The sequence below is a fragment of the Epinephelus lanceolatus genome, chromosome 19 (assembly GCF_041903045.1).
Source record: "Epinephelus lanceolatus isolate andai-2023 chromosome 19, ASM4190304v1, whole genome shotgun sequence".
Lineage (NCBI taxonomy): Eukaryota > Metazoa > Chordata > Actinopteri > Perciformes > Serranidae > Epinephelus > Epinephelus lanceolatus.
In genome coordinates this window covers 15,383,956-15,409,814 of record NC_135752.1, presented here as the reverse complement: position 1 = coordinate 15,409,814, position 25,859 = coordinate 15,383,956, and the positions used below count along the sequence as shown (strand labels likewise).

Here is a 25,859-nt window from a genome sequence, read left to right as displayed (position 1 = left end):
TTGCAGTGGCTGTTCAGTTTTTGTGGTGTGACTGCTTTGCTCCGTACAGTTTACTGTGGAAGGAAAGTTGTGGAAGAGACTCGGAGAGGGTGGGAGGGGTGGGGGGTGAGGGAGAGTGGAAGAAAAAAAAGGGGATCAGTCATCCAGCCAGCCAAAGGAGAGAAGTGGGCGACACTAAGAGACAGAGACTGGAGCCAGAGGAGAGAACCAAACAGCAGAGAGAGAGAGTGAGAGGGAACGGGAGCTGTGGGACGTGAGGTGAAAATGGCTCAACGTCTGCGTTTGTACTTTGGCTCAGGCCGCAGTAACACAGCCCCGGAGATACTGGAAGGAGACTCTGAGGACCAGCAGGGAGACAATGATGTGGTCACGGCGCTCCACATGCAGCCACCTCCGGTGTCTGCGCCTTCTCAGGAGCCAGCTGTGCAGCATGCCCCACCAAGAGCTTCGAGGTCAGAGCCTTCGCTTAAACGCAGCTCCTCTATGTTCATACCGCAGCTCGCTGCCTATGCTGAGCCTCGGCCCACCAAGAGCTCTTCAATGCACATCTCCCTTCAGCGCTCCAATGGATCAAGTAATGGAGATTCCCGTGGTTATGCTGATGATGTCCTGCCACCTTGTTACACTCCTCCAGGTCCTGCGCCTGCCTATACTGAACCACGGATCCAAGCGGACGTTCCACTACATCCGCCTCCTCCGTACTACAGTCCAGAAACTTTAAACTCAACAACTTTTCTGACAGAGCCGAACCTGCCCAAACGCAGGGTCTTCAGTATTGGCTCCAATGGACATACTGTGTATAGCAGAGGTCAACCTGGTATCAGTGTTGGTGGTATTTGTATCCAGAGGAACTCTCCAGACGGTTCTGACATCCAGCATTTCAGAATCCACCCTTATGGTAGCACTGGCTGGTCCGTCCAGCAGCAGAGCTTGGACCAGTGCTCAGTTGTTAATGGTGGAACACAGAGACTTGTGTTTCAGCTCCAGCAAAATCAGAACCAGGATCAGAGCCAGGGCAGGCAACAGGCTGCTGCTTCCCAGGAAGAATGCACAGATGTGGGCTTTGCCGCGTCAAGAGGTAGCCGTACGGTGCGTTACCCCAGAATTCGACTGGGGAGAAGCTCGTCTCATCAGATGCTGTTGCTGGAAAATCAACCCCAGGAAACTGGTGCAGACAGCCAAACTGAAGATGAGACTGAAGCAGACATGGAGAGGATGGAAGCAAGAAACAGACCTAATGGTTGTACTTTCAAAATCAGTGGGGATTCTTCTAGGAGGCAGCCTCATTTCAAGATATATTTTACCCCAGGTGGAGGTGGAGATCAGGATGTGGGCCATGGCAATGATTCAACAAGGAATAACTCTGAGGTAAACTTAAGTGGAATGAAAACTTTGTAAATATTGTTATGGGATTTGGTAATAAGATCTGCAAGGTTTTTAGTTTTTAATGATGAAAAAATGACTGTGAGAATGATTTGTAAACAATCACAACAAATAGTGGACGGGTCAACTGGCTCATATGACATTTAGCCGAACATATGATAGCTTGTATGTTGTGTAGCCAGAAGAGGAGGTTCATTTCATAGGCCATGAGCATAACAAATGGGAATCAGTGTGGAATGTATACTGCCTACATTATGCAAACATTGTGGGATGTCTTAAGTATTTCGCAACTAATTTGTCACTCACTGAATTCAGCCCAGTTGAGGAGAGATCTGTATGGTGCAGGAAAAGGGTGGTGACATTCTGGGAAGTGAAAAGTGCAGACATGGTTGTTGAGCTAAATCACACACACTGGCCTTCTTTCACTTCACAGCCACAGGCATTTCAAGTTTTACACACATTGGCCAATTCAGTCATGAAAGGAAAACAGGAACAGGCTCATGGATGAATGGATAATTTCTCCCCGTGCACTTGTTGCCTTCTGTTTCACAGAAATGTGACACTTAAGTTTGGTAATACCCTTAACTGCAGCCAGTGCTCTTTGAGAGTTGGCTGTTTCTATCTTTAGTCTGTTTCTAGTGAGGTTGTTGATTTTGAGAGCGGGCAGGCAGCATGTCTTCTTTGGCTCTAGACTGGTATGGATCCGTATCCTCGCAGCTGCTCTGTGAGTGATTACGAACTAAGATGTCATATTGGGCCAAGCAACAATCTCGATTTCTAATAAGCATCTCTTTCTTGAAAGCCTGACGTCTTTTGATGTTTCTCTCATTTCTCCTTCCATACATAGCTCAAGCTGTAGAAGTGAAGCAGATCTAAATGTTGCACTTTTATAATCAGTGTGTCATATTGCCTAATTTATCATTCACAAGCTTCTTCTTAGAGCACTTAAGATAATGGACTTTTCAGCAGCAGTACGTTCTGCACCCCACTTTTTTTTATCAATTTAAAATTTAAATAACCCACTTAAACTTCAAGTTGCAGCTGTAAATAATAATATATGATGGATTTCCAAATTATGGGTCTCTCACTGACTATACAAGGATCATTCCCAGTACTTTATCATGAAGGGTTTTCTGACAAGAGTGTGCAGCCATTATTTAAAAAAAGAAACTTAAAATATTGTACCTGCCTCCCACTGTTTCAGTGTATACACCCTGGACATTTGTGGTTCCCAATTTTTTTGGCTTGCGTCCCCTAAAAATGAAGCAGTATCTATTTACGACCTCTTGTCAAAGGTTCTTTGTACATGAGTCATGACCAGTTAGTCAAAGAGTCATTTTTACTTCTCAGGTTCTTTGTTGAAGGTTATAAATAAGTCTAGCAAAAAAGTTATCTGGGGATGCAGAATTTTTTTCTGCAGTCCTATCCTGTTAATCTTTTCATGACTCCTCAGATTTTTCTTGCAACCTTTGGGGGATCCTGGCCCCCAGGCTGTGCTGTACCAGTGAATTCAAATGAATCCAACTTAAAGGTACCCTGTGGCCTTTTCCACCTCTGACAATGCTGTGGAGAAGTTTTTCATGAGTAGGTCTTAAGTTTTGTAAGCGGGCAACACATTATACCGTCCTGCCACTAGTGTGACATTATTCCACTCATCAATAGGAGGTGGCAATGTGCCAGAATAAGGAGCAACACTCCAGTAAAGGTGTTGATGGAAAAGCATGCTGGCAATATTAAAAAAAAACAGTTGTGCAAATGTTTTATAAGGAAGGAAATGCATTCAGTACATTTCTTTGATTTCAAGGATATACACAGTTTGTTCAGGCGAGTAATTATTTAATTAACCACCACAATAAGGAAATGAGATTAAATTTGTTGTGGTGTGCTCCAGTGCCCAAGGCCCTCTGCCAAGCTTTCATAGCATGAATAACATTTTTGACAGTTACTGTTCCCTTGCCTTCCTGATAATATAAATGTTATAAATCCAAGATTGTGTTTATGTCAGAGTCACAGAGTCGGAGCCTGAGGCATGATTAGATCTGTGGTGTGATAGGCTTGCTTATTGGCAGCTCTCCACTAATTCATCTACAGTTCTAATATATTTTTAGTCATGTTTTTGACAGCTATACTTAAATGCATTTTACACACCTTCTTGTTTCCTCATTATTTAAAGACACACAGTGTTGTGTTACCTCAGGGCATCCTGTTTTTTCATGCAATGAGGAAATCCTCATTTAGACCATAATGACAGGTCTTCCCCAACTGGTAGCCTGGAGTTGGAGTGCCCCTTTCTAAAGCCCTGCATGGGATACTACCGGTGTGTTTTGTGTGTATATGTGTGTGTGTGTGCCAGCGAGACTAGCTGCAGACAGCTATGCCACAGTGCCATGCCCTCGTTACAGCTCTGCCTCGACACCCCCCTGTTTCCATTCACAAAGAGCTCTTGCAGGCCACTGGGTTTGCTATATTTACCTGAGACAGGATTGTGGATGGACGGATGGATGGCGGGGGGACTCTCTTTTTATTTCGGTCCAGTACCATGTGAAACGGGTTCAGATTGCTATTGTTGTGAAGGGCTTTTCTCTGTCAGCTCTGATCTCTGAGCTGTGATACAATGCATGGCATTGTAATTCAGTCGTGTCAGCGCGGAGACTGTTGAGTAGGTGAGACAACCTGTTCACACCTCAGTGCCAGTCTGGACCCCATCCAGGTTCCTGTATATCATGAACTCTTGGCCTGTTACCACCTCTTCATATATATCTTCATGGCAGTTCAGTACGGCTACAGTTAGCATTGCCAATTACTATCCCTTTATTTACATCCTACCACCTTAAGGATAGGTTCCCCCAAATTACAAAAAACCCCCAGATTGTTTTGTCACTTACCTCTTGTGGTGTCCAGGCCTGCTGATACTTCTGGTTTTATTTTTTCATACCACAGTGTAGAAATACTTAGTCACAAGTAAAGTCCTGCATTCAAAACTTCACTTTAAGGTTAACTACACAGGAATTGTCGCTCACTGTATGTCAACAACATCACCAGTAAAAGTGAAAGCCGACCCCAGATTCACTCTTCGTTTGCTATATTCGCGTTTTTTAAGGCTGTGTACGCAATTTTCAGAGCTTCCTCTTGGATGCGTGCTGCTAACGATCTGGCACCTGGTCGCTACCTTCTTATAAAGCCTCGACCACACCTGTGCGCTGTGGGGGCACACACCCAGAAACATCCCGAACACAGAAGATAAGAAAACATGAAGAAAATGCAGACAGAGGACCTAAAGTTAAAGTGCTAAAGTATTTGCATCAAAATGTATGTAAAGTACCAAAAGTAAAATTCCTCATGGTGCAGAATTAACACATTTCAAAATAATATTTATTATATTACTAGATTTTAATTCATGCATTAATCTTTTAATCACTTGAATGTTGTAGCTGGAAAAGGTGGAGGTAACTCGAATTACTTCACATACTGCAGGGTAGCTTAACTAATAATACTATCATTATTTATAAGTCAATTTATATATTTTTTGTAATAATCTAAATCTTCAAAGTGACTAATAACTAGTGTTGTCAAATAAATGTAGTGGAGTACAAAGTGCAACATTAGCCTCCAAAATGTCAAGGAGTAAAAGTATGAAGTAGCATAAAATAGAAATTCTAAAGTAAAGTACAAGTACCCTAAAAACTGTTGTTTAGTACTTGAAAAAATGTTCTTTACATTCCATTTTTATCTGTCTATTATTAGAGAATAACAATGCCATTGTTTCTGGAAAGAAATGTCGCAGGTTCAATGCTGTAAACTCCATAGGATTATCATTACCTCTGTTGTCATGGGTAGAAATCTCAGAGATTCTTTTGTGTTCTTATTTATTTTTTTGAGAAAGAGTTTTACAATTCTTCTTCTGCGTCTTTTGCTGTTCATGCCTCCTCCTCTTGGTTGTTGGTGGCACCCTCCCTCTCTGAGTGTAACCTGGCCCTGGGAGGCAGCTGCAGGCTCAACTGTGACCCCTTGATGACTCTGCAATTATATCCCTCTGCATACATATACCCACAGCTTAAAATGCTTGTTATTGTTAAGGACAGAAAATAACAGGCATGTGTCCCAGGAGCACACGTGTCCTATGGGATACTGCCATTGTCACATGACTATCTCATAGGTTACAGGCTATAGCACCACTGTGTTTGATAGTCTAGCAAACAAGATTTCCAGGTGAAAATTAAATGCTTGTAGTAACTTATTAGTGCTGAAAGTCTTAACTGGTTAGAAAAATCTCAGCATTCATTGTACCTCTAAACTTTATGTGTAATTGTTTAAGTCTTTTACAAACCCTTTGTATGTTACAGGTCAGCATGTGTAAAAGAGTGTAATATGATAGTGTCATACTCTTGCTGAGGTCAAGGTTTGCTTTTGTTGCTCGCCTAGTCAAAAAAAAAAGCTTAATGATTCACTGTTTTAATTACTCGGGAGTTGCACAAGAAGTGAATTAATTGTGTAGTTAGTTTGGGAAATGAAAGCAGATACTGCTGCAGCTTACACAGTAGTGTCTGGCTTTTCCAAGAAGAGATTGTTTAAACTGTGAGTGTGTCTGCGTAAGAGTGAGTGGATTTGTGTGTGTGTCTGTGTCTGTGTGTCTGTGTGTCTGTGTGTGTGTGTGCATTCACAAGTGTCTGTTTACGTGGCTGTGCATTAATAAGTCAGTGTTTTTATGTGACTCATTTATAACCTTTCACCATTGAATTACAGGTCTGTTAACTGTGGTCTGAGCCCGGTGAACTCATTTCTCAGCGCTGCTTTTTGCTTTTGATGATCAGAATATGTAATTGCTGTATACCTTGACCTCGTATCAGCTTATTTTTTTCTTGTTTTTGCTACATTACTTAATTTTTTTTTTTTTGACATCGCAGAACCAATTTGACGAGATGTAAAGGAAGCACAAAGGACAAAAGAAGTCGTTTGAACCTTTTTTCACACACTTTCTCTTCAAAGCTCAAAGCAAAGTTAAAAAGAGACCACGAATAACATTAAATTTCATTGTCAATATACAGGGTTCCCCACATTTAAAGTTCAATTGGAAATTGTTTTCATTACTTCACACTGAATTTTTATGACTGTGCTACTCCAGTGCCGCAGTGAAGCAACTTTTACAGATGCCACAATATTGAATATTTCTACTGTTGTGTATTAAAGGAATACTTCATTCCCCAAATGAACATTTGCATATCAGTTACCCACCCTGTGTTACCTTGAATTTGTGAAGAAAATATTTGTCTTGCATGCCTCCACGGTGAATGAAGAATCCAAAAACTGAGAAAAAATTTGATGCAAGTCATTGGGGTCGACATTTGATAACAGCAAAATTATATCAAAACATTTGTTTATAAACTCTCACACAACTCATGCAGTATAATGCAAATCTTATTTGAGAGACTCTGGCATTTTTAAGGGTTACTGACCATTTAAAACGCCAAAGTCACTCAGTAATGCAAACAAACTAATTGATCAAGGCAGTGATAGACCAGCAGCTTCCATGTTCTATGAGGTAAAATTGCTGTTTTTGTCAATGCAGTCTGGCTTTGAAGAGAGTATAGATAAGTTTCATTCTCAGGTCAGTTACCCAGCAATTGAGACTTGGATTATACTGCACGAGTTGTGTTTAGTTTGTAAACGGACGTTTTTGTTATTAAATGTGGACCTCAATGACTTCACTTCATCAAGAATTTTCTCAGTTTTTGGATTCACTCATTCACTGTCGAGACATGCAAGAGAAACGTTATCTTCATGAATAAAACATAACATGGTGTGAGTAATTAATAAGCAAATGGTTATATGGAGTTTAGATATTCCTTTAAAGCTTACAGAATAAATGAACACTCATTTTGTGTAGTACAGCAGACCGCTCCTCAGTCTTCCACAACCCACAGAGAAACACTGGACTGATCCAAGTGTCACGCATTGTTTAAACTTAGCCTTTCCTGTCAAACCAGTGTCTACAGACAAGCATCATTGTTAGATAATGCCTGTTGTCTAAATCAGTTGTATCCCACACACAGGCGTCTTCCAAGAATGGCCTTTTTCATCTCACACAGGTAATCATTGCTCCCACTGGGGGCTGCTGCTGCTGCGCAGCTCAGTCATCCGCCAATCTTCCCCTTTTCCTCTCAGTCTGCATTAATTATGACAAAAGGAAGGGCAAATCTACGGGGTTCTTAAATCTGAAACACAAACTTCCCTTGGTTCTCCCCCTGTGTCACCTCTGTCCTTCTCTCCCTCTGTTTGGCTGACATGGCTTCAGTCTGGTGGCAGTGGGTGTTGTTTTTCCTTGCTGGGTTCACGGGTTCTTCTCCTATGAAATGACACCAAAGGCTTGTCCATAAATAAAACCTTAGACTGAGCCTTCTGCAATGGACACTTGTGGAAATCTGATTGGCAGAGAAGATAAAGTCATAGTTGCCAAATAAGCCACAACACATTAGAGCAAATAGTGTGTGACAAAGTAATATGAGGTAGAAGTTGCTCAAACATAGTTGCACTTCCATTCCATCTGAATATTCAGATCTCTACAGGTGTTCATTAAAAGGCTGGAGGTTATGAAAATCTTTGTCTCTTGTCACTCTTGTCTGTGACAAATAAGCACAAAATGCTGCTGGACTATCTGGTGTTTTAGCTGTGTCACTTCAACATTGTGGTTTTTCCCCTCTCTTCCCCTGCTGGAAATTTTGGTATTCCCCAGACACACTCCAAAAAGCTGCTACTTCTAAAATTATGCTGCTGAAGGTGACCTTCTCATTTTCTTTCTAGACCAGAGATGATTTCCTGGGACAGGTTGATGTTCCTCTCAGTCACCTGCCGGTGAGTTATTTGCATCTGTGTGTAAATGTGCGTGTGTGTGGGTATGTGTCTGGACTGACTCTTATAACAGTGTTTTGAATACTCAGCTGTTTCTTATCTTCAGTTTTGCTCTGTCTGATTAACCTCTGTGAAGGTCAGGCAAAGAGTGCTTTTATGTGTGCGTCTCTCTTGAGTGTGAGAAAGTGCTAGCCTCACAAGAAGCGTGTTGTTGTGGTCAAACAGCACACTCCTTGTTAGCAATGGAAAGTGGGCTGTCTAGAATATAAACAGAGGTGACTGACCTGAGGGCGGGCTACCCTCAGATTCAGTGGAAAAAGCTAAACTTGTCAAATTCACTCACATATACTGGCTTGGAAACTGTGGACTGCTGGGAGATAAATGCCTTTGCAAACAATAACATGCAGAGCCAGTGTGTGCTGCTTTGGAGTTTTTACAGGTTAGGTTGGATGTTAAGTGAACAGGAGCTGAAATGTCAAACCAAAATACCTACAAAACACCTCCTTTACTCAGCTGACAACTGTGCTGTCAGCCTGACTCTCTGAAGTTCTGTCTAAGTTGTGAACTTTAAAAGCATATCAGTAAAAGGTGTTGGGGTTAATTATTAATGGCCTGCCTGACTCCCATAGGTCCAGGAAAATTAGCAGCAGATAAAAGTTTCAGCTGAGTCATGTTGAGAGATGAAGTCAGTGGATGGAATAGAGAGCTTATTTGGTCCTGATGCAGCCAGTGCTGAAAATTGGTGACCCAAATTCCTTCCTTTGAAGGGCCAAAAATTAATCTGAATGTGACATTAAATTACATTACATTAAAATGTATTAAATGTAAAATAAAAATAAAAACACTACTCTTTCATGTGCTGAAAAGTAGTTTCATTAATTTGCAGAGATGATTGTATAAAACATAAAAGAAACCCATGTGCCTCTTTTTGGGAGCATAAACATATTTAAAACCTTTAAATTGTTTTGTTTTGTAGTGACGCCGGATATTGTTTAAAACAGCCACTCTCCATCTTAAAATGAAACTAAATGAATAAAAAGGAAGCTGCTGTCGAAAATATTTCTGTATAAAATATGTGGTCTTGCCAAGACTTTCTAAATTTCATTCTATCTTCACTGGTTGATTCAAAGCCACAGCAACATACACGTGCAGTACATGAGGGGGAGTGAGATAACATAATTCTCTGTAGATAAGTCATATTTAATTTAAAAGGGAAGCTTGATAGCACTGTTCTACATTGCTGTAAACTCAAATTATGTCCTTTTAAGCTGTACAGAATTTATGTTTCTTAGTCATTATCGTTAGGATTTTACAGCATTTTCAAAATAAGAGGAGAATAAGTATGAACTTTCAAATCCATGGCAGGCCAGAACAAAGGGAGTGTGGGCTTACATCTCCTGCAGGCCCCATATTGGGGGGGATTTGCATGAAAGACGTACACTGAGCATGAATAAGCTGCAGTGCTTGTATATATGGTGTGATCTGCATTTCATGTGGGTTTGATTCATGAGTATTATGCCTGACTGCATGTTGTAGGAAGTCTTATTCATAGTTACTGGACATTACTTTAGTCATCACCTTTTTTTGTCTACACTATCTTCTCCTCTTTTACTTTTCACTAATCCGGTCAGCCATGCTGAGTCATCTGAAGCAGACTGGTAGCTACTGGTAGCTACTCTGCCTTGTGGAAGCTTTAACTTACTTTAACCTTGTTCATGCACTTGACTGTACAATATAAAATCTTGTGCCAGCTCATGTACCTTGCCCTGTTTTGCATGAGTCACACATGAGGTAGGGTACTTTGCGTCAAGCTTTTAACAGTGATGTTTTCAAACAGTTATTTGGGTGCATTAGTCACAAAACTTGATATCAGGATGTCAAGGAAAGGTTGGTCCCAACAGCCTCACCACATCTCACATAATTACCTTTTGCTTTCAAGCTCTTACTTTTGATATGGAAAGAGACAGTCTGGTTCAGCAGTATGTTACAGAGCAGTATGTGGTGAGCAGCCAGTGTGGACTGGTTTGCCCCAGTCAGAGTAGTGGGAGATAGCCGTGAATTACAAAAGAGCTCTCTGCTGTTCAGTCTGTAACAGGAGAAGCTCACCATTGCATAATGATCCTGGGATCGCTGCTGAGCAGAGGGTTCCAGCCGAGCTGTAAACTCCTGACTCTGATATTTTGACAGTGTCTGACATATATTTGCTTTTGTGTTCAATTGATTTCTGTCAACAAATGCCTCCTCTTAATTTGCAGACAGAGGACCCGGCTATGGAGCGGCCCTACACATTTAAAGACTTCCTGTTGCGGCCCAGAAGGTCAGTTTCTGCTGGATGTGACAAACAGGATGCAGGGTTCCCATGGGTCCTTGAGAGTTTGTGAATTTAAGGGTTAGAATCAAGGCCTTAAAACTATTTTATTTTTTGAAAATAGACATAAATAGACTGAAAGTGTTAAAATTTATACATATATTTTTGATATCGTCTGCCATCACTGTACCGCAGCACAGTCAAAAGAAGTTCACATGTTTAGGCCTCTCTTTCTTTCTAGTTGTCTTGAGTTGTCTCCGAGCTGCTAGTTCTCATTATAAATATCTCAGTGTTGTAAAAGTAATTACCCTCGAATTTGAGGGAATTTGCCAAGTCCTTGAATTGAGTGTTTAAGAAGGCACGGGAACCCAGAGGATGTGCCAAGTACACAGTGAAATTGAAAACAAGCACTGTAACTTCTTAGGTTAAATTGTGTGTGATTTGCTCCAATTAGCAACTGTAATAGACGCTGACAGATTATTAAACTCACAGTGACTTAAATCATGGCTTTTCAACACTATGTGGACTGGTGTCATGTCTCCAGAGAGCAGTAAGTCCATGTGACGGTTTGTTTAATGCTGAAGGTGAAAAACCATCTGGTGCTAATAGGCAGTTTGGAAACTCCCTTGCATTTCTAAGCATTGGCCTACTAGGATTAGCTTGAGGGTGCAAGCCACCTGGTTTTGATGTGCTGTTCTCAAGTGGGTCCATTTTTGCTGATGTTATCCCACTAGTCACAAGTCCAGGGTGAAGGGTTACCTGCGTCTGAAGATGGCCTATCTGCCCAAACAAGGAGGACCTGAGGAAGAAGCTGGAGAGATTAGGGAGGAGGCTGAGGTAAGGTCTTGGCCACTGACTTTGTTGAGAGTTCATTGTAACTGCTGACTTAGCATTACCTAAGGCCTGCTTTCAACTGTCTTATTCATAATAACCTGAAGCCAAACCAAAATCTAGTTTTATTCCTTCCTTCCACACAAAGAAAACACAGCTCTAAGCTTCAAGATGAAAGTGAGCGTCCCAATTTGGACCAGAAGAAATGTGAGAGTTTTTTTTTTTTTTTTTTTTTTTTTTTTTGCTGAGAGTAAGAGGATAAAGGATGGCTCTTCTTTTTATTATTTCCTCTAAGAATTTGGGCAGCATCTTGCTGCCAGAATCTGGTCTGAAAGTCTTTTCCAGGTCAGGGTATGGAAAAACCATTTACAATACTGCCTGTTATTTGGAGAAATAGGAGCTTCTCCTCTTTTACTTTATGTGTGTTCTTGTATGTGTGTTCAAGGACTTCTTGTGGATTGTTGAAGAGTGCTAGAGAGGTGCTAGACATTTTAGACAGTGACAGGATTCACAGATAAGGTGACATTTAGCAGGAAAAGTACAGAAACTTGTATGCCACTCCGCTAACCTCCCTCCACTCTGTGCTCTCACTGTGAAGAATCTCAAATTTTCACTCTCTAAATTTCTTTTTTTCCTCTGTACGGAGACTTCCTCTGTGTTTTTTTTTTTTTCATGGTTACTCTTCTGTCAACATATCCTTAAAGTGAGAGGTCAAATGTGTCAACGCTGGTATTGATATTGATGCACATTAGCTCAGTCTTAGATCCTGTGGTAGGCTCATGTGGTTGGAGATATCCCACCCAGCCGGCAGCGTGTCAAACACAAATAAACACCAGTAAATCCTAACAAAAACATCTGAAGCCACAACACAGCAACAGGTTTTAACCAACCACAAGTGCATCCAACATCTTTAAAGTATTCCATGCTCGAACCCCCTCTTAAATCAGATGTTCATGTGTGTCTGACAAGCTGTCAGCTCAGTGGCATATCTGTGGCCACGGGGCTACCAGTGAATTAGTCATTCTGCCTCATGTCAACAAATCTGAACTTGTGCTTTCAGGGATGGGATGAGTCTGCAGACTCAGGCTCGCAGCGACCCCAACAGCTGCTTCCTCCATTGCCCCCAGGCTGGGAGGAGAAGGTGGACAACCTGGGACGCACCTACTATGTCAACCACAACAACCGCAGCACACAGTGGAAACGGCCCTCCAACATGTACGCCTGATCTCTCTCCTCCCTCTATTTTTATATTAATTAAAAGAGAAAATCTCAGTAAAAACATACCCCAAAAACTTTTTAAAATATATTAGAAAATGGCTTAGATTTTTTATCAAAATATTTGCCAGTTAATTTTGTGTTTTTGTTTTCTCATTGATTGGACTGTTTAGCTGTAAAATGAAGAGTGTGTGACTCAGCTGTCATGTTGGAAACAACTGAGTGAAATACAAAGCACTGCCAACCAGCCGCAGAAAACTTATTCATTTTACAGCTGAACAGTACAACACCACACTGAAATATGTTTTTGAGGTGAGAAATAAGCAGTACAGTAACAAAATCTGGATTCATATTTTATCGGCGCTGCCCAGTTTGACAGTTTGGCCGCCATTCACGAGCAGTGATTGGCATGACTGACAGCTGCGTAAGAGACACCTGACCTCTGATTGGTTGTTTTCATTTACGTGGGAAGGCCAATAGTAGCACTACAAAACAACAGAGTAGGCAGAGATATATCTTTTTTTCACAGATTGTCTCTTAGTGCTGTATGGATTTAGTGACAGTTTCAGCAAATATGAAGAAACTGTTTCTCTACTTCCCCTCTGTTTTAGTATAATCAGGAAAATGTACTTGAAATATTAAAAGTAAAAGTGCACATTGCAGAAAAATCAACTAAAAAACTAAAAAACCTTGAATTGGAAAATGACTTAAATGTTAATCAAAATACATACCAATGACTTTCTGTCAGTCGACTAAATGATTAATCGACTAAGTGTGTCAGCTGTACTTATATAAACTGTTGTATAGTTTAATTGATAACTAAACATCATATTTTATAAACTATTCTTATGTTTTTAATGCAAAAAATCTTAATTTGTAAACTCACTAGTAAGTAGAAGTATTAAGTGTTATGAAAAGAAAAGACCCAAGTAAAGTAAAAGTACCTCAAATTTGTACTTAAGTAACGTACTTGAGTAAATGCACATTACATGGTAGGAGTTGCATTGGACCACTGACTAACATGTTGTGTATAATATAACTTCTCCTTCAGGGAAGTGATCGCAGAGACTGAGAGTGATAATCAGCAGCGGCAGATCAATCAGGAAGCCCACCGAGTCTTCCGTTCGAGACGCCACATCAGTGAAGACCTAGAGAACGAGCACCTGGAGCCCAGGGACATGGACAATGTGAGAGAGTGAAGAATATAAACATACATACAGCATACTGAGCCACAGCTGTCTGAAGTGATAAGGTAACTGAAATGTTATCATTGTTTCCTGGTTCCCTGTAGTCCTGGGAGCTCATCACAGAAGAGGATCCTAACGACAGTCTGGCCCAGTCGCTGCCTGGCCCCTCCTCCATCCTGACACCACAACTACCACCAACGCCTGTCACCCAGGAGTTCTCTGAAGACTTAAATCTGAGGCTGTCACTCACTCCCGATACCAATGGTGAAGTGCCAGGGCCCAGCTCTGCTCTGGTGAGAATGCAAAACCTAAGCCGCTCCACATTTAAAGGGACAGTTCACCCCAAAATAAAAAAATACGTATTTTTCCTCTTACCTGTGGTGCTGTTTATAAATCTAGATTGTTTTGGTGTGAGTTGCTGAGTGTTGGAGATATTGTCCATAAGATGTCTGTCTTTTCTCGGATATAACGGAACTAGATGGCACTCAGATTGAGCACAAATGTTCGGCCTTACCACGCATGAACGAAATTGGCAACTCACACCAAAACAATCTAGACTGATAAATAACGCCACAGGTAAGAGGAAAAATGTTTATTTTTGATTTGGGGGTGAACTGTCCCTTTAAATTACATAATGGTGTAAATGTTGGTCCTTTTGTGTCAGACAGAATAACAGGCAGTTGTTGTTTTTTTTTTTTTTTTTCCCCAACAGAGCCAGCTGTCAAACAGACTCCGATCCTCGAGTATGACGGATGGTGTCAGTGATCAGGCCCAGGCTCCTCCTCTCATGGTACATATTTCTGAACCCCCACAGCTTGTCTCCCATCTTCTTCTCTTTCTTCCTTGACTTCCACCCTTTCCTTGACATGCCTCAGTGCTGTGGGTGTACCGCACATCAAATCACCTTCTCAGCTCCTCCTTGCATTTGAAATTTCCCATTGCTCGTACTAAGCCCGTACATACTTCCTCCTCACCTTTCCTTCCTGCTTTCTATGCTCCTTCTATTTTACCATTCCTTCCTTTCTTCTTGTCTCTGTAGGATTACCACACCTCTTCCTCCCTCTCCTCTCCCACCACCACTACTCTCTGCTCTTTGTGAATCACTTGCGGCTGTGTTTGATGTATTGTAGAAATGTTGGTGCTACAGCTGTGTGCCAGCAGATTGACCATTCCAGTAGAAACCATTGGGCAAGTAAGATTAAGAGCAGCACCACATCAGATCAAGTGCTCCCCAGAGAGTCCTGAGTCATAGCATCAGTGGGGATTCGGCTCGAACAAACTGTCACAAGATCTGAGTCAGATGTTTGTCACACAGCTGAGTCACAGCAGTGGGTTTGTTAAGCCAGGAAAAGTACAGGTGCTGATGTCAGCCTTTCCCTTGAATGCCAAGTCTCTATGGACTGGACGACAGTAGGTTCATTAAGAAGCCATCGGGGGAAATATAAACGGCATGTGTTAGTGCGAGGACTTAGAGAAGGCTAGTTACAGTTACACAGCTCCTAATGATGTTAAATGTGTATGTAGGTGTAGGGGTGCTGTTTTTACGGATTAATGCATGTATCATTGCCTGTTGGATAAAGGTAGCCTTCACCTGTGATTACAAGTCTGATAACATTAAAGGGTAACTTCGATATTTTTTCAACCTGGACATTATTTTTCATGTTTTTCTATCTAAGTGACTAACGGCAACAACAATTTTTGAAATTGGTCCAGCATTTACAGAGACAGGCTGCAATTTAACCACTCAGAGCATTTGTGCACCGTCCATTTACGTCCACAAAAAGTGTTTGTTTTTGCCACTGAAAGGCTCAGATTATTATGATTATGGGTGTCCGACAACACTATGGAAGGCATCCCCACAGAGATAGACCTTTTGTTCATTAGTAAGATCCTTTTTGTTTGACCAAAACCAGCCCCGACTTTGCAACTGCCAAACCCACCAGACTCCATTTAAATAAACAGTAATTTTAGCATGTATGGAATCAGCATATTTTCACATCCAAGTGGGTGAAATAAGGATTTATTTCAACCAAACCAGAGTTAGTGATTGTTGTAACAGTGGAAAGGGAACCTAGAAAACTTTTGTAGTTTTTCTTTTTTTTTTTGTTTCCGTTGACTGTAAATACTGTAGTTTTTTTTTTACAATTATAAAATGACTGCTTATTTAAATGAAGTCTGGTGGGTTTGGTGATAGCGATTATGGACCTGTTTCTAGTTAAACAAAAACAATCTTACTCTTTAACACAATGGTCCGTTTCATTTAGAATAACAATCTGAGCCTGTCATTGGTAAAACAAAGCACTTTAAGTGGATGTAAATTGAAGGTGCACAGCTGGCCGTTAACGTTACATAGCCTGTTATGTCGTTTGTCTTAATACTGGACCAGTTACAAAAAGGGTTATCCCCATTTGTCACCTAGACACAAAACATGGGAAAATAGGTGCTGGCTGAAAAATACCAAAGGTACCCTTAAAAGGATAAGGCTGGTGTTACTCTATATTGTTGTTATCTTCGTCAAATCCCATAAAAAGACCACTGTTAACAATGTGTCAGTTTGTCACTCAACATTGTCCATCTTCCCTATCCCTACCCTGTCTATAGTAGTCGTTGTCAAAGATGGGGTTGGGGATCCCTAGGGGTCCTTGTTAGGCTTTCACTGAAGGCATCACAAACATATCACTTCATTTTTTTTAAAGGCTCAGTAATTTCCCAAAACAGCCAGACAATTTAGTTTTGAGGAAACATAATTCAAACAGGAGGAAATAGTGCATTTGTTGGGGACTATTTTCAGTTGTGTATTAATACACATCAATGCTCTGGCGAGTGTGGGATTGACTTAGAATAAACCATAGCAACAGTGCAACTAGTGCAACATGTGGCTCACTGATGTGTTTTTAATAGATTTTTCACAACAATAGAATCTTACGGCACCAAGGAATGAGCTACTGTATGTCAGGCTTTTGCTACACAGACAGTACTTGTTAATAGAGTCACTATTGTTTCTGGTCTTGGGATTTGTTGACAGTAATAAAAATATTGAGTAGCGCCACACTTATCACTTACTTTTGCTTTATTCTGTTGATTTGACGTTAGAAATAACAATTGATGTCATTCTTTACTGGTATAGGGTGGGTAGTAATGAAACATGCAAATGAGGTTGCTAACAGTCTTCTCAGTTGTGTAGTTTATAATAGGCAGAACAGCATCCAGTGTCTTTGTGAAGCATTGCTGGCTGAACTACACAGATATTGTCATCTTACTTGTGGCACTTCTTTTGGATTGCTTGGATGAAACTACTTTCTTCTATTTTTGTTTTGTTTTTTATTTCTCTATTTGATCATTTCCTTGCAGTTCATGTCTGAGATTCAACCTCATTTTTGTGAACTTTCTTTGAACTTCAGCACAGTAATTCACTCTCACTGCTCCAGCAATTTCAGGACACAGTGCTCTGTTTTCTCTGACTGATGTTACTGTAGCTTAAACATTATTTTCCACTTGGGCTGAGATTAAAGATGCTGCACTGGCTGGGGATTAAATTTACTATTCAGGGAAAAGAATCTGTTTCTTCCCTCCAGCAGGGAAGTGCAAGCTTCTGCCGCTCAGACTGTCTTGATTTTTTTTTCCTTTGTCTTAATATTAAGTTGATTTACTTTACTCAAAAGTTACTGACAGTACACTGCTAAACATTTCCCTTACCTTTTGTGTAATCACATCAACCAATCACAATTTGCAGTTACTTTCCAAATCAGTTGTGCTCCCTCCTGCTACCCGTCAACCTCACAGCTCGTATGCTTCATTGGATGGATCTCCCCACTTTCTATCGCTCCTCACCTTCTTTGAGAATTAATTACCCCCTTTGTGCATCCAGTTTTTCCTCACTCGACCTTCACTACTGCCCAAACACTCCCCCTTGCCCCATTACTTCCACCCTGGCATTAATAACATAACATACTGTGAACTAAAGATCATCTTCCCCTGTTGTCTACCACCAGCAGGGTTCCCAGACCAGAAGAACGAGAGCTCAAACAGTCTCAGGTGGTGAGGAGTCTATGGTAATATCTCAGTTTGTATACAGTTTAAGCCCTATCAGTCGTACAACTTTAAGCACCATGTAGGATGAGCTACATGTGTCCCCTGACCAGCTTTGTGAATCACCTGGGTAGAAAGCCACATGATGACTATCAGTAATTTAACCAAGAAGGCAGCATTCATGTTTTTCCATATTATGTGACAAATTTTTATGACACATAATGCATAACAAATGATATACAAACATGATTTCCGAAATGGGCCCAAGAGGTTTGTGTAAGCAATGACGGAGAAGGAACGTTCTTGCTCAAAGGAAACAATCAGCTGATGAAACCATCCATTGCCAAATGAATCCGTCTTGATTAGTTTGATTGCTTATTTGTACTAGCAGTTGTCCTAGAGTTGTCGTATATGTTGTCAATAGAGCTACATGTGTGTACGTGTGTTTTGGCTCCTGATTTGGCAACCTGGTAGTCAACATTAAATAATATCACTGATAAGCCACTGACAACAAGCCATAAAGCAACATTATAAAATGTGTCTGATAGGAATGTCCTGATCAAGTTGTTTTTTTTTTGTTTTTTTTTTGACCTTGATCAGAGTCCATTTTAATGTTGAGTGTCTGCCAATACAGAGTCTAAGCTGACACTTACATTCACTTAAAATGGTAATAGAATATGCATCTGTCACATTGATATTGACACATTGAGCTGTAGACTTAATCTGACCGAGGGGTTATCTCTGGCTCTGGCATGTAAAGCCAGCGCATAAGTGCCTTTAACCTGCATTCTAATGGCCAGCAGGAAGTGAGTCAAGTGGCTGCAAAAGAAGTCAGATTGTAAACTAGTCAATGAGAAAATGACTGACTGGATTTATTACCGCAGTGAACCTTTTCATAATGAAATTATGGTCTCAACTGCTAGTTTCAAGACTTCTGCAATACAGCATGATGTTAATCTTGTAAATGATGGCCCTATTTAAAGTAAAATAGATGGTAAAGCAAAGTACACTTTAGAGCGTAGCAACCTTGTGATTAACAAGTCGCTACCACAGCGACAGATCCACCCTCCCATCCAAATAGGGTCACTTCTTCTTTTTTTTAAGATATTTTTTGGGGCATTTTTGCCTTTATAGATAGGACAATTAAGTGTGAAGGGGGAGAGAGAGAGGGGAAATGACATGCAGCAAAGGGCCACAGGCTGGAGTCGAACCTGGCCTGCTGCGGCAACAGCCTTGTATATGGGGCGCCTGCTCTACCACTAAGCCACCCACGCCCCCATATATGGTCACTTCTGGCACAAAAAAAACAAGATGGCGACGGTTAAATTGCCAAACTCAAGGCTTTAAAACAGGAATCCACAAACCAATGGGTGACATCACAGTGACTACATCCACTTCTTTTATAGAGACTATGGATCTGACACACCTTATTTGTCATGTGCTACTTTGCTGGAGGTCCTGGTTAAAAAGTATCAATGTGATATGAATAAAGGTTTAATTAGAGAATGCGATTCCTGAAATCAGGGGGTCTGCAGGTCCTTGAAAATTCCTGCAGTGTTGTATATAGAGGTTGTAAATATTAGGCCTTATAAGCCATTAGATAGACTTAAATTTGACTTTGTGAAGACATTTCCCATCCATTTGTCAAAATGAGTCAAACTGTTTTGCGTGAAAATCCACATTTCTGATGTTACAAATCTTTAAACCTACTACTGAACCTAATACTGTCTTTTTACTTTACTTTTAAACTCACCTGTTGGCAAAAAAAGATTAACCTAACTCACTCATATAACCATATTCCTGACTACATATATACTACTTGCTTTTATACTTACCTGCTTAAGTAATAATAAGATCTTAAAAGGTCTTAAATTTGGTTGAAATTGTCTTGATAATCTTGTACAGTGGGTTCACAAACTGGAGCTCTGTAATGCCCGTCTGTGTATTTTGCCTACCTCAGTGTCTGAACTCAGACTCCGTCAAGTGGGCCAAAATAATTTTTCACATTTTTACACTCAGCACTGCAGCACAACAGGCTGAGGTGGACAAATAGTCCAGTAGTCCAGTAAAGAAAGGGATGAGATCATTGCCAGCTTTACTTTAGCTAATACCAATCCATTAAAAATGCCCGGTTCGGCTCAGGACATCTCTGGCGAAGGATGCTGTTTTTGCACAAGCATATTTAAAATATCACCACAGTTTATGTTGTGAACGTTTGGTCGACTGTTTCATGGTTAATTGTTCACTCAGCATTGTAGTAATGATCCACTACTTTTCCCTGTGTGGTGTTTATTTTAGTAAGACTCTGTTCTTCATTGTTTTTTGTGGGTGAAGGGTTGTGTCGCCTAATTTTCTTAAAAATCTTTTGTCAAAAGTCGTTCCTAAACTGTTTTTGTCACTGTGCTGCACAGCTGGAACAGGAGAATATTTTAAACCTCTTGTGTTGTCATTTAAAAAAAAACCTAGATATTAATATTTTATCCCTCCACATGTCCTTTCACATACCAGCCTGTACTGATTAGTTGTCTTTGCTTTGCTCTCTCTCCACACTCGGCCAGTCTCCCTCGGCGACTGCTTACGCCTTGACCACCCCTGGCCTGCCCCCTGGATGGGAGGAGAGGAAGGACGCCAAGGGACGAACTTATTACGTCAACCATAACAACCGCACCACTACCTGGACTAGGCCAATTGTGCAGGTACAGCAGGTCTGAAGGCCATGCGGGACTCTGTGCATGGGACTGGACCTTTTCCTCGGCCCCTGTCATGGCCGAGGTCTGTGTATCGGACCTCCTCCTCCTCCTACTCTATCCCCCCTGTGTTTCTCCTCTGTGTAGCCACAAAGAATGATGGAAAGAGACACAGCTTTGCAACCTCAAAGTCTCCTCTTCTGTCTTTCTCTCTGCCTGGTTTCTTCTTCTTCTGTCCAATTTTATTGTATGTCTTCCTCCTCTTGTCTAGCATTTTGTTTGATACTCTGGATGAAGTGGAGCTCTGTATTGGTCACGCCTTTCTAAACCCTGGCATGGAACTGCAACCACCACTTTTCCCTCCCTTTCCTCATTTCTGCCCTGTTTTTCCACTTGTCTTCCCCCTTGTCTTTCTGTCTGCAAATGTGGCAGCTCCACATAGTGAGCTCAGGCAGAGACTGCTACATGGGACTGGGTGTATGTTTAATACCTCTCCTCTTTGAAATCCACCCTCTCATTTCTGCTTTTATCCGAACACTGCTGGTTGTATTATACGTGTTTATCTGTTGTCTTTCATCACATAGTCTTCTCATCTGTTTTTTGGTATTACTCAGAAGGAGAGGACACTGCCAAATGATTTACATAACAGTGGCATTGCGTTTTTGGTACATTGTCGAGGGCCCCTTGTAAATGTGGGGCAGCCACTTGGGTTAGGGTTGTAAGTAACACTAACTTTCACTTTTCCAGTGTATTATCGTACTGATAACTGAAGCCTTTGTCCCTGCATAATCTTAATCATTACATTTCAAGCACCATAAATGATTGTCTTCTTGGGCCTGTATGCTTTTGACATTTTAGGAACTTGCAACTAAGCTTGCATCCAGACCTTTTCGGTGCAGACAGGCATCTTCCAACAGCATGGCTTATGATGAGAACAAGTTTTGTTATTTCGCAAACAGCATCGCCTACCTCTTTTCAACCCCACTTAACCTCAAAAGTGCTATTCTCACTGACAGCTGACTGAAGACGGAGCCAGCACCTCAGCAGCAGCAGCGTCAGGAGGAGCCTCGGCCCTGGCCACCCCATCCACCCCCTCCTCCTCTTCCAATGCCTCCAACAACCACCTCCATGAGCCCCAAGTCAGACGACCTCGTAGCCTCAGCTCCCCTACTGTCACCCTTTCCACCCCCTTGGAGGTGAGAATTAGTCACCTGTACCGTCCCGCTCCACCATTTCCTTTTCCTCTTTTCCCACCCCAAGGACTTTTTTCTGTCTTCTCTTTTCTCCAATCTTCACCTTCCACTCTTTCTTGTCATGCAACCCTCCATTTCCATCCCTTTGAAGATGATCAAATCATGATCCTCACCCATCTACATCAGCCAAAACTCAATTTCCTTCTTTAATATTACACCACTCCTTTTGTTATCTCTCCTTTATTCAGGTTAGCTCTGTCTTGATGCTGCTTCTCTCTTTTCATCTTTGCCAACCCTATGGAAATACGAATCTAATTTCTTCTCACCTCTCCTTCTCATCTCTCCATTTGGGATGATTTTCTTTCGTCACGCTGCTCTTTTTTTTCCTGTCTTCAACAGATAATGAGCTGATGGCCCGAGCACTAAAACAGCTCTCCGTTAAACAGTGATTAGTCACGTGAAATGGTCCGAGCTTTACTCCAGTTTTGTTATTCATGATGAGTTTTTTTTTTTGTTGTTTTTGGTAAACAATGTGCACTATTGGCGCAGTCAGCATTTCACTCTGCAGTACAGTATTTTTTAAAGCAATAACAGTATGAGGAGGGAGTGGTGAATCCAAGATGGTATATTCAGTTACTGCTGGATAAATAAATTATTTGAATTGATCACAGGTCCCAAATGATTGTTGTAATTTGCCAAAGCAAACCCGGGGATGTCCAGTCAATGATATTGATCTTGGAAACTAAACATCATTTAATGCAGAGGCATTTTCAGTAGCACAAAGGAAACCACAAAAGCAAATAAAGATTAGGTCTCTTGGGCAGCATTTGGAAATGAAATTTGGATGGCATGGCATTCATTTGAATACCTTAAAGGCTCATTAAGGAAATTATCCCTTTTTAATTCTTGTGGTTACAAGGGCGATATTAAAAAAAGCATATATCACAATATTTTTGACCAAATATCTCGATATTGCTGTGGGATATTGTAGGGTTGGATGTTGGTGCTTTCGTAAAATATTCACACAATGAGATTTTTCATATATAATCATCAGTAATGTGGATTTAATGACCAAATGGGTAAAGGCAAGTCGTAGAATATTCTTGAAAGTGCAGACAATTACATAATTTAATTGAAATGCACCGCTAAAAGGCAGGAAAAGACAACAAAACACAATATTACGATATCCAAAATCAAAGAAGATATCTAGTTTCATATCAAGATACTGATATGATATTAATTTATTGAGATATAAACTTCCACAGTTAACACTTATAAAGACAGGAACATCACACAGTAGACATTAGCGCTCCTTGCTGTGCTTTATTGGAGCTGCAGTGTTTGGTTCTTCTTTTTTTTTTTTTTTTAAGACTTTTTTTGGGCATTTTTGCCTTTAATGGATAGGACAGTTGAGTGTGAAAGGGGGAGAGAGAGGGAGAATGACATGCAGCAAAGGGCCACAGGCTGGACTCGAACCCGGGCCGCTGCGGCAACAGCTTTGTACATGGGGCGCCTGCTCTACCACTAAGCCACCAACGCCCCAGGTGTTTGGTTCTTCAACAAAAAACGTAGAAAATGTAGAGTTACGTTCATGTGAACTTCTTTGAAAGAGCAAGTCATATATCTGGGTCAAAGCAAGCAATGGAGCAAGCAGACATCATGGAAGGCATGTGAAGCAGCTGCTGTGCACTAGGGGTTTGACTCAGGCCCATGTTGTGGACAGATATATAATTTGCATTGTTTGAAAAAGAATTGTTTATCTCCCAAAAATCACTGATCTTAAAGGTCCTGTGTGTAGGATTTATTTGCATCTAGTAGTGACGTTGCAAATAACAACCAACTGAAACTTCTCCCGTGTGTCAAGTGTGTAGTAGAACTATGATAATACCGCAAATTACCCCATTTAGAGCCAGTGTTTGATTTGTCTGTTCTGAGCTACTGTAGAATTACGTTCATTTTCCATGGCGATGTCCATGGAAGAGGATCCGCTCCATATGTAGATATAAACTCATTCTAAGGCAACGAAAACACGACATAGTATGAATATTATATTTCATTTCTGCTAATATGTTCCCCTAAATCCTCCACACTGGACCTTTAACCAGTCTAAATGTCAATGAAGAGTAATGGATCACAGAGTAATTCCTAATCTCTTTGCGGTGTGGTATCGTGTCCTTGGCGGTTGTTATGTCTTCTACAGTGGATGCTTTTCATGAAGCCAGTTTCTTACTCATTTGTCAGGGGGATTAATAAACAGACAGTAGGTGGTTAATGTGTTAGCCACATGACTCGAAGGGTAATAACTTAAAAATTTCCACTTTTGGCTTGGACAGGCAAGATTGTGACATTATACAAATATCTACGTGGGATAATTGCAGTCGAGTCCTGAAATCAACTCAGTTGCATCTATAAGATTTTATGCTTTCACTCTAAGTGTGTGTTTGATGTGTGAACATGCATGAACTTGCATCTGGACGCAGCTGATGCTCTGACTTTAAAAATCGTGTAAAGCTTTAGACTCATTTATTGTCAGTGAACATTTATCATCATTTACTTTAGTTTAAACTTTATATCATGCAGTGTAGCTATAAATACGCCACACAAACGGTGCTAATTAAGATCAACACGTTCTGCCTAAAAAAGGACAGTCTCTTTTTGACCCTTTTACTGCATTTAATGGATTTGACTCTGTGTTGCTACCAAGGGAACAGACCTGAGGAAGGTTTAATTAAGGTGTGTGTCTGCACACATCTGTGTGTTAACAAGCCATTGTAGAGGTAAAGGGAAGTGAAACACTGCACAAAGTTGTAATTACAACTTCCAGAGAAGGTGGGAGGTCTGTGGATTAATTAATGCTTTTCTCCTTTGTCTAAAATCAGATCAGCTAGTGATAATCTGCTAAAAGACTAATGTGATGTGGAAACACTCATTAGTCTGAGAAACTTTAGTCTGCATTCATGTTGTTTTAGAAGCCTTTAAGATGCTAGAAATGGTAGGTATCTTGTAGAGAGATGGTTTGTGGAATATTAGGTGACAGAGCTCTCCATCTATTACCAGAATTAGATTCATGAAGAGTTTCTGTAGTTTTCAGTTAATAATCTTCAGTTTGTCTTGGACTTTAACATCTAAGGAACCATGAAAGAGCAAAAATCCACCCCAAAAAAGTTGTTATTGTTACCGTAAGTTACGTTAGACTATCTCATCGCCGTCATTTTGACAGCCATGGTCATTAAAATTGTGTTTAAAATCGATTATTACCTGTCATTTTAATGCAGCTTTTAATTATAATAACACACATTTAATAGCATTTCATTTTCATTTGTTCATTTTCATTTTTTTTAAATAATTAATATAGCGAAAAAGCTTATAGATTATGCATTAAGAAGGGCATGGAGAGATAAGATGAAGAGTCACTTGTCAACACCACACGAGGCAGATGCTATCAAAAGCTATCACAGTCATTGGGCTTTTTAGAGAAATTCCAACACTTAGCTGTTGTGGAATTTTGCAGTGGTTTGTAGCAGTGTAGTACACCATTGCAGTGGCTGAAGCCAGCTAGACAATGAGGTCATATTTATGAGATCAGAGACAAGACTAGACGATAGCTAATAAATATGCACATGCCATCAACTGGACAAGAGTGTGAACTACTGAAAGCTATGGTAGATCTCCCCCAGAGTGCTCATCTGTCAACATGACTGACGGCTTTCAGATTTTTCCGTCATTTAAAAAAACATTCAGTCGGTGATGGAAATAAATTCAGTAAACGTAACCTCTTGTAAGCATCAGGAGCAATGCCCAGTGAATCAGTAAAAGCTGAATTTTGATCGACAACTTGACAGGCTGATGGAGTACGGAGCATGGGTATTGATGTGCTCTTTCTCTCTTTACATGTTAATATAGAAAGTATTTGCCCCTGGCTTTTGTAGATGTGATGTTATGGTGACTGTGTTAATGGTTTTTCCTAGATCTTCTCTAATCTTATTCAGTTTTCCAACAGGATACCAAGGCAGCTCTTGGAAGACTTGTCTCCATCCTTGTTATTGTCTGATGTGTTTCATTGCATCAGTGATGTTTTGTTTCATTCTGTCAGTCATCATCATTCAGTCACAACTTTAATTCTCCCATTTTCAGTCTGATAGGATGATATTATGCTTAATTTTATTTGTTTTTCCATTTT

General features: G+C 40.7%; 1 protein-coding gene across 7 annotated transcripts in view; it reads left to right on the top strand.

Moving 5' to 3' along the window:
* Positions 1 to 25,859, top strand: part of nedd4l (NEDD4 like E3 ubiquitin protein ligase) — a 56,395-nt gene that overhangs the window by 17,811 nt on the left and 12,725 nt on the right. Inside the window, exons 6-16 of one of the 7 annotated variants that reach the window (XM_078162142.1) lie at positions 7,434 to 7,469; positions 8,182 to 8,232; positions 10,485 to 10,546; positions 11,272 to 11,374; positions 12,429 to 12,583; positions 13,635 to 13,770; positions 13,875 to 14,063; positions 14,483 to 14,560; positions 17,763 to 17,822; positions 20,358 to 20,495; positions 21,503 to 21,682. In XM_078162142.1, the coding sequence (XP_078018268.1) occupies positions 7,434 to 7,469; positions 8,182 to 8,232; positions 10,485 to 10,546; positions 11,272 to 11,374; positions 12,429 to 12,583; positions 13,635 to 13,770; positions 13,875 to 14,063; positions 14,483 to 14,560; positions 17,763 to 17,822; positions 20,358 to 20,495; positions 21,503 to 21,682 (1,188 nt within the window). Of the gene's footprint in view, positions 1 to 128; positions 1,369 to 7,433; positions 7,470 to 8,181; positions 8,233 to 10,484; positions 10,547 to 11,271; positions 11,375 to 12,428; positions 12,584 to 13,634; positions 13,771 to 13,874; positions 14,064 to 14,482; positions 14,561 to 17,762; positions 17,823 to 20,357; positions 20,496 to 21,502; positions 21,683 to 25,859 lie in introns of those variants that run through there. The other 6 variants (XM_078162139.1, XM_033646359.2, XM_033646366.2 and 3 more) reach the window with 6 other exon arrangements.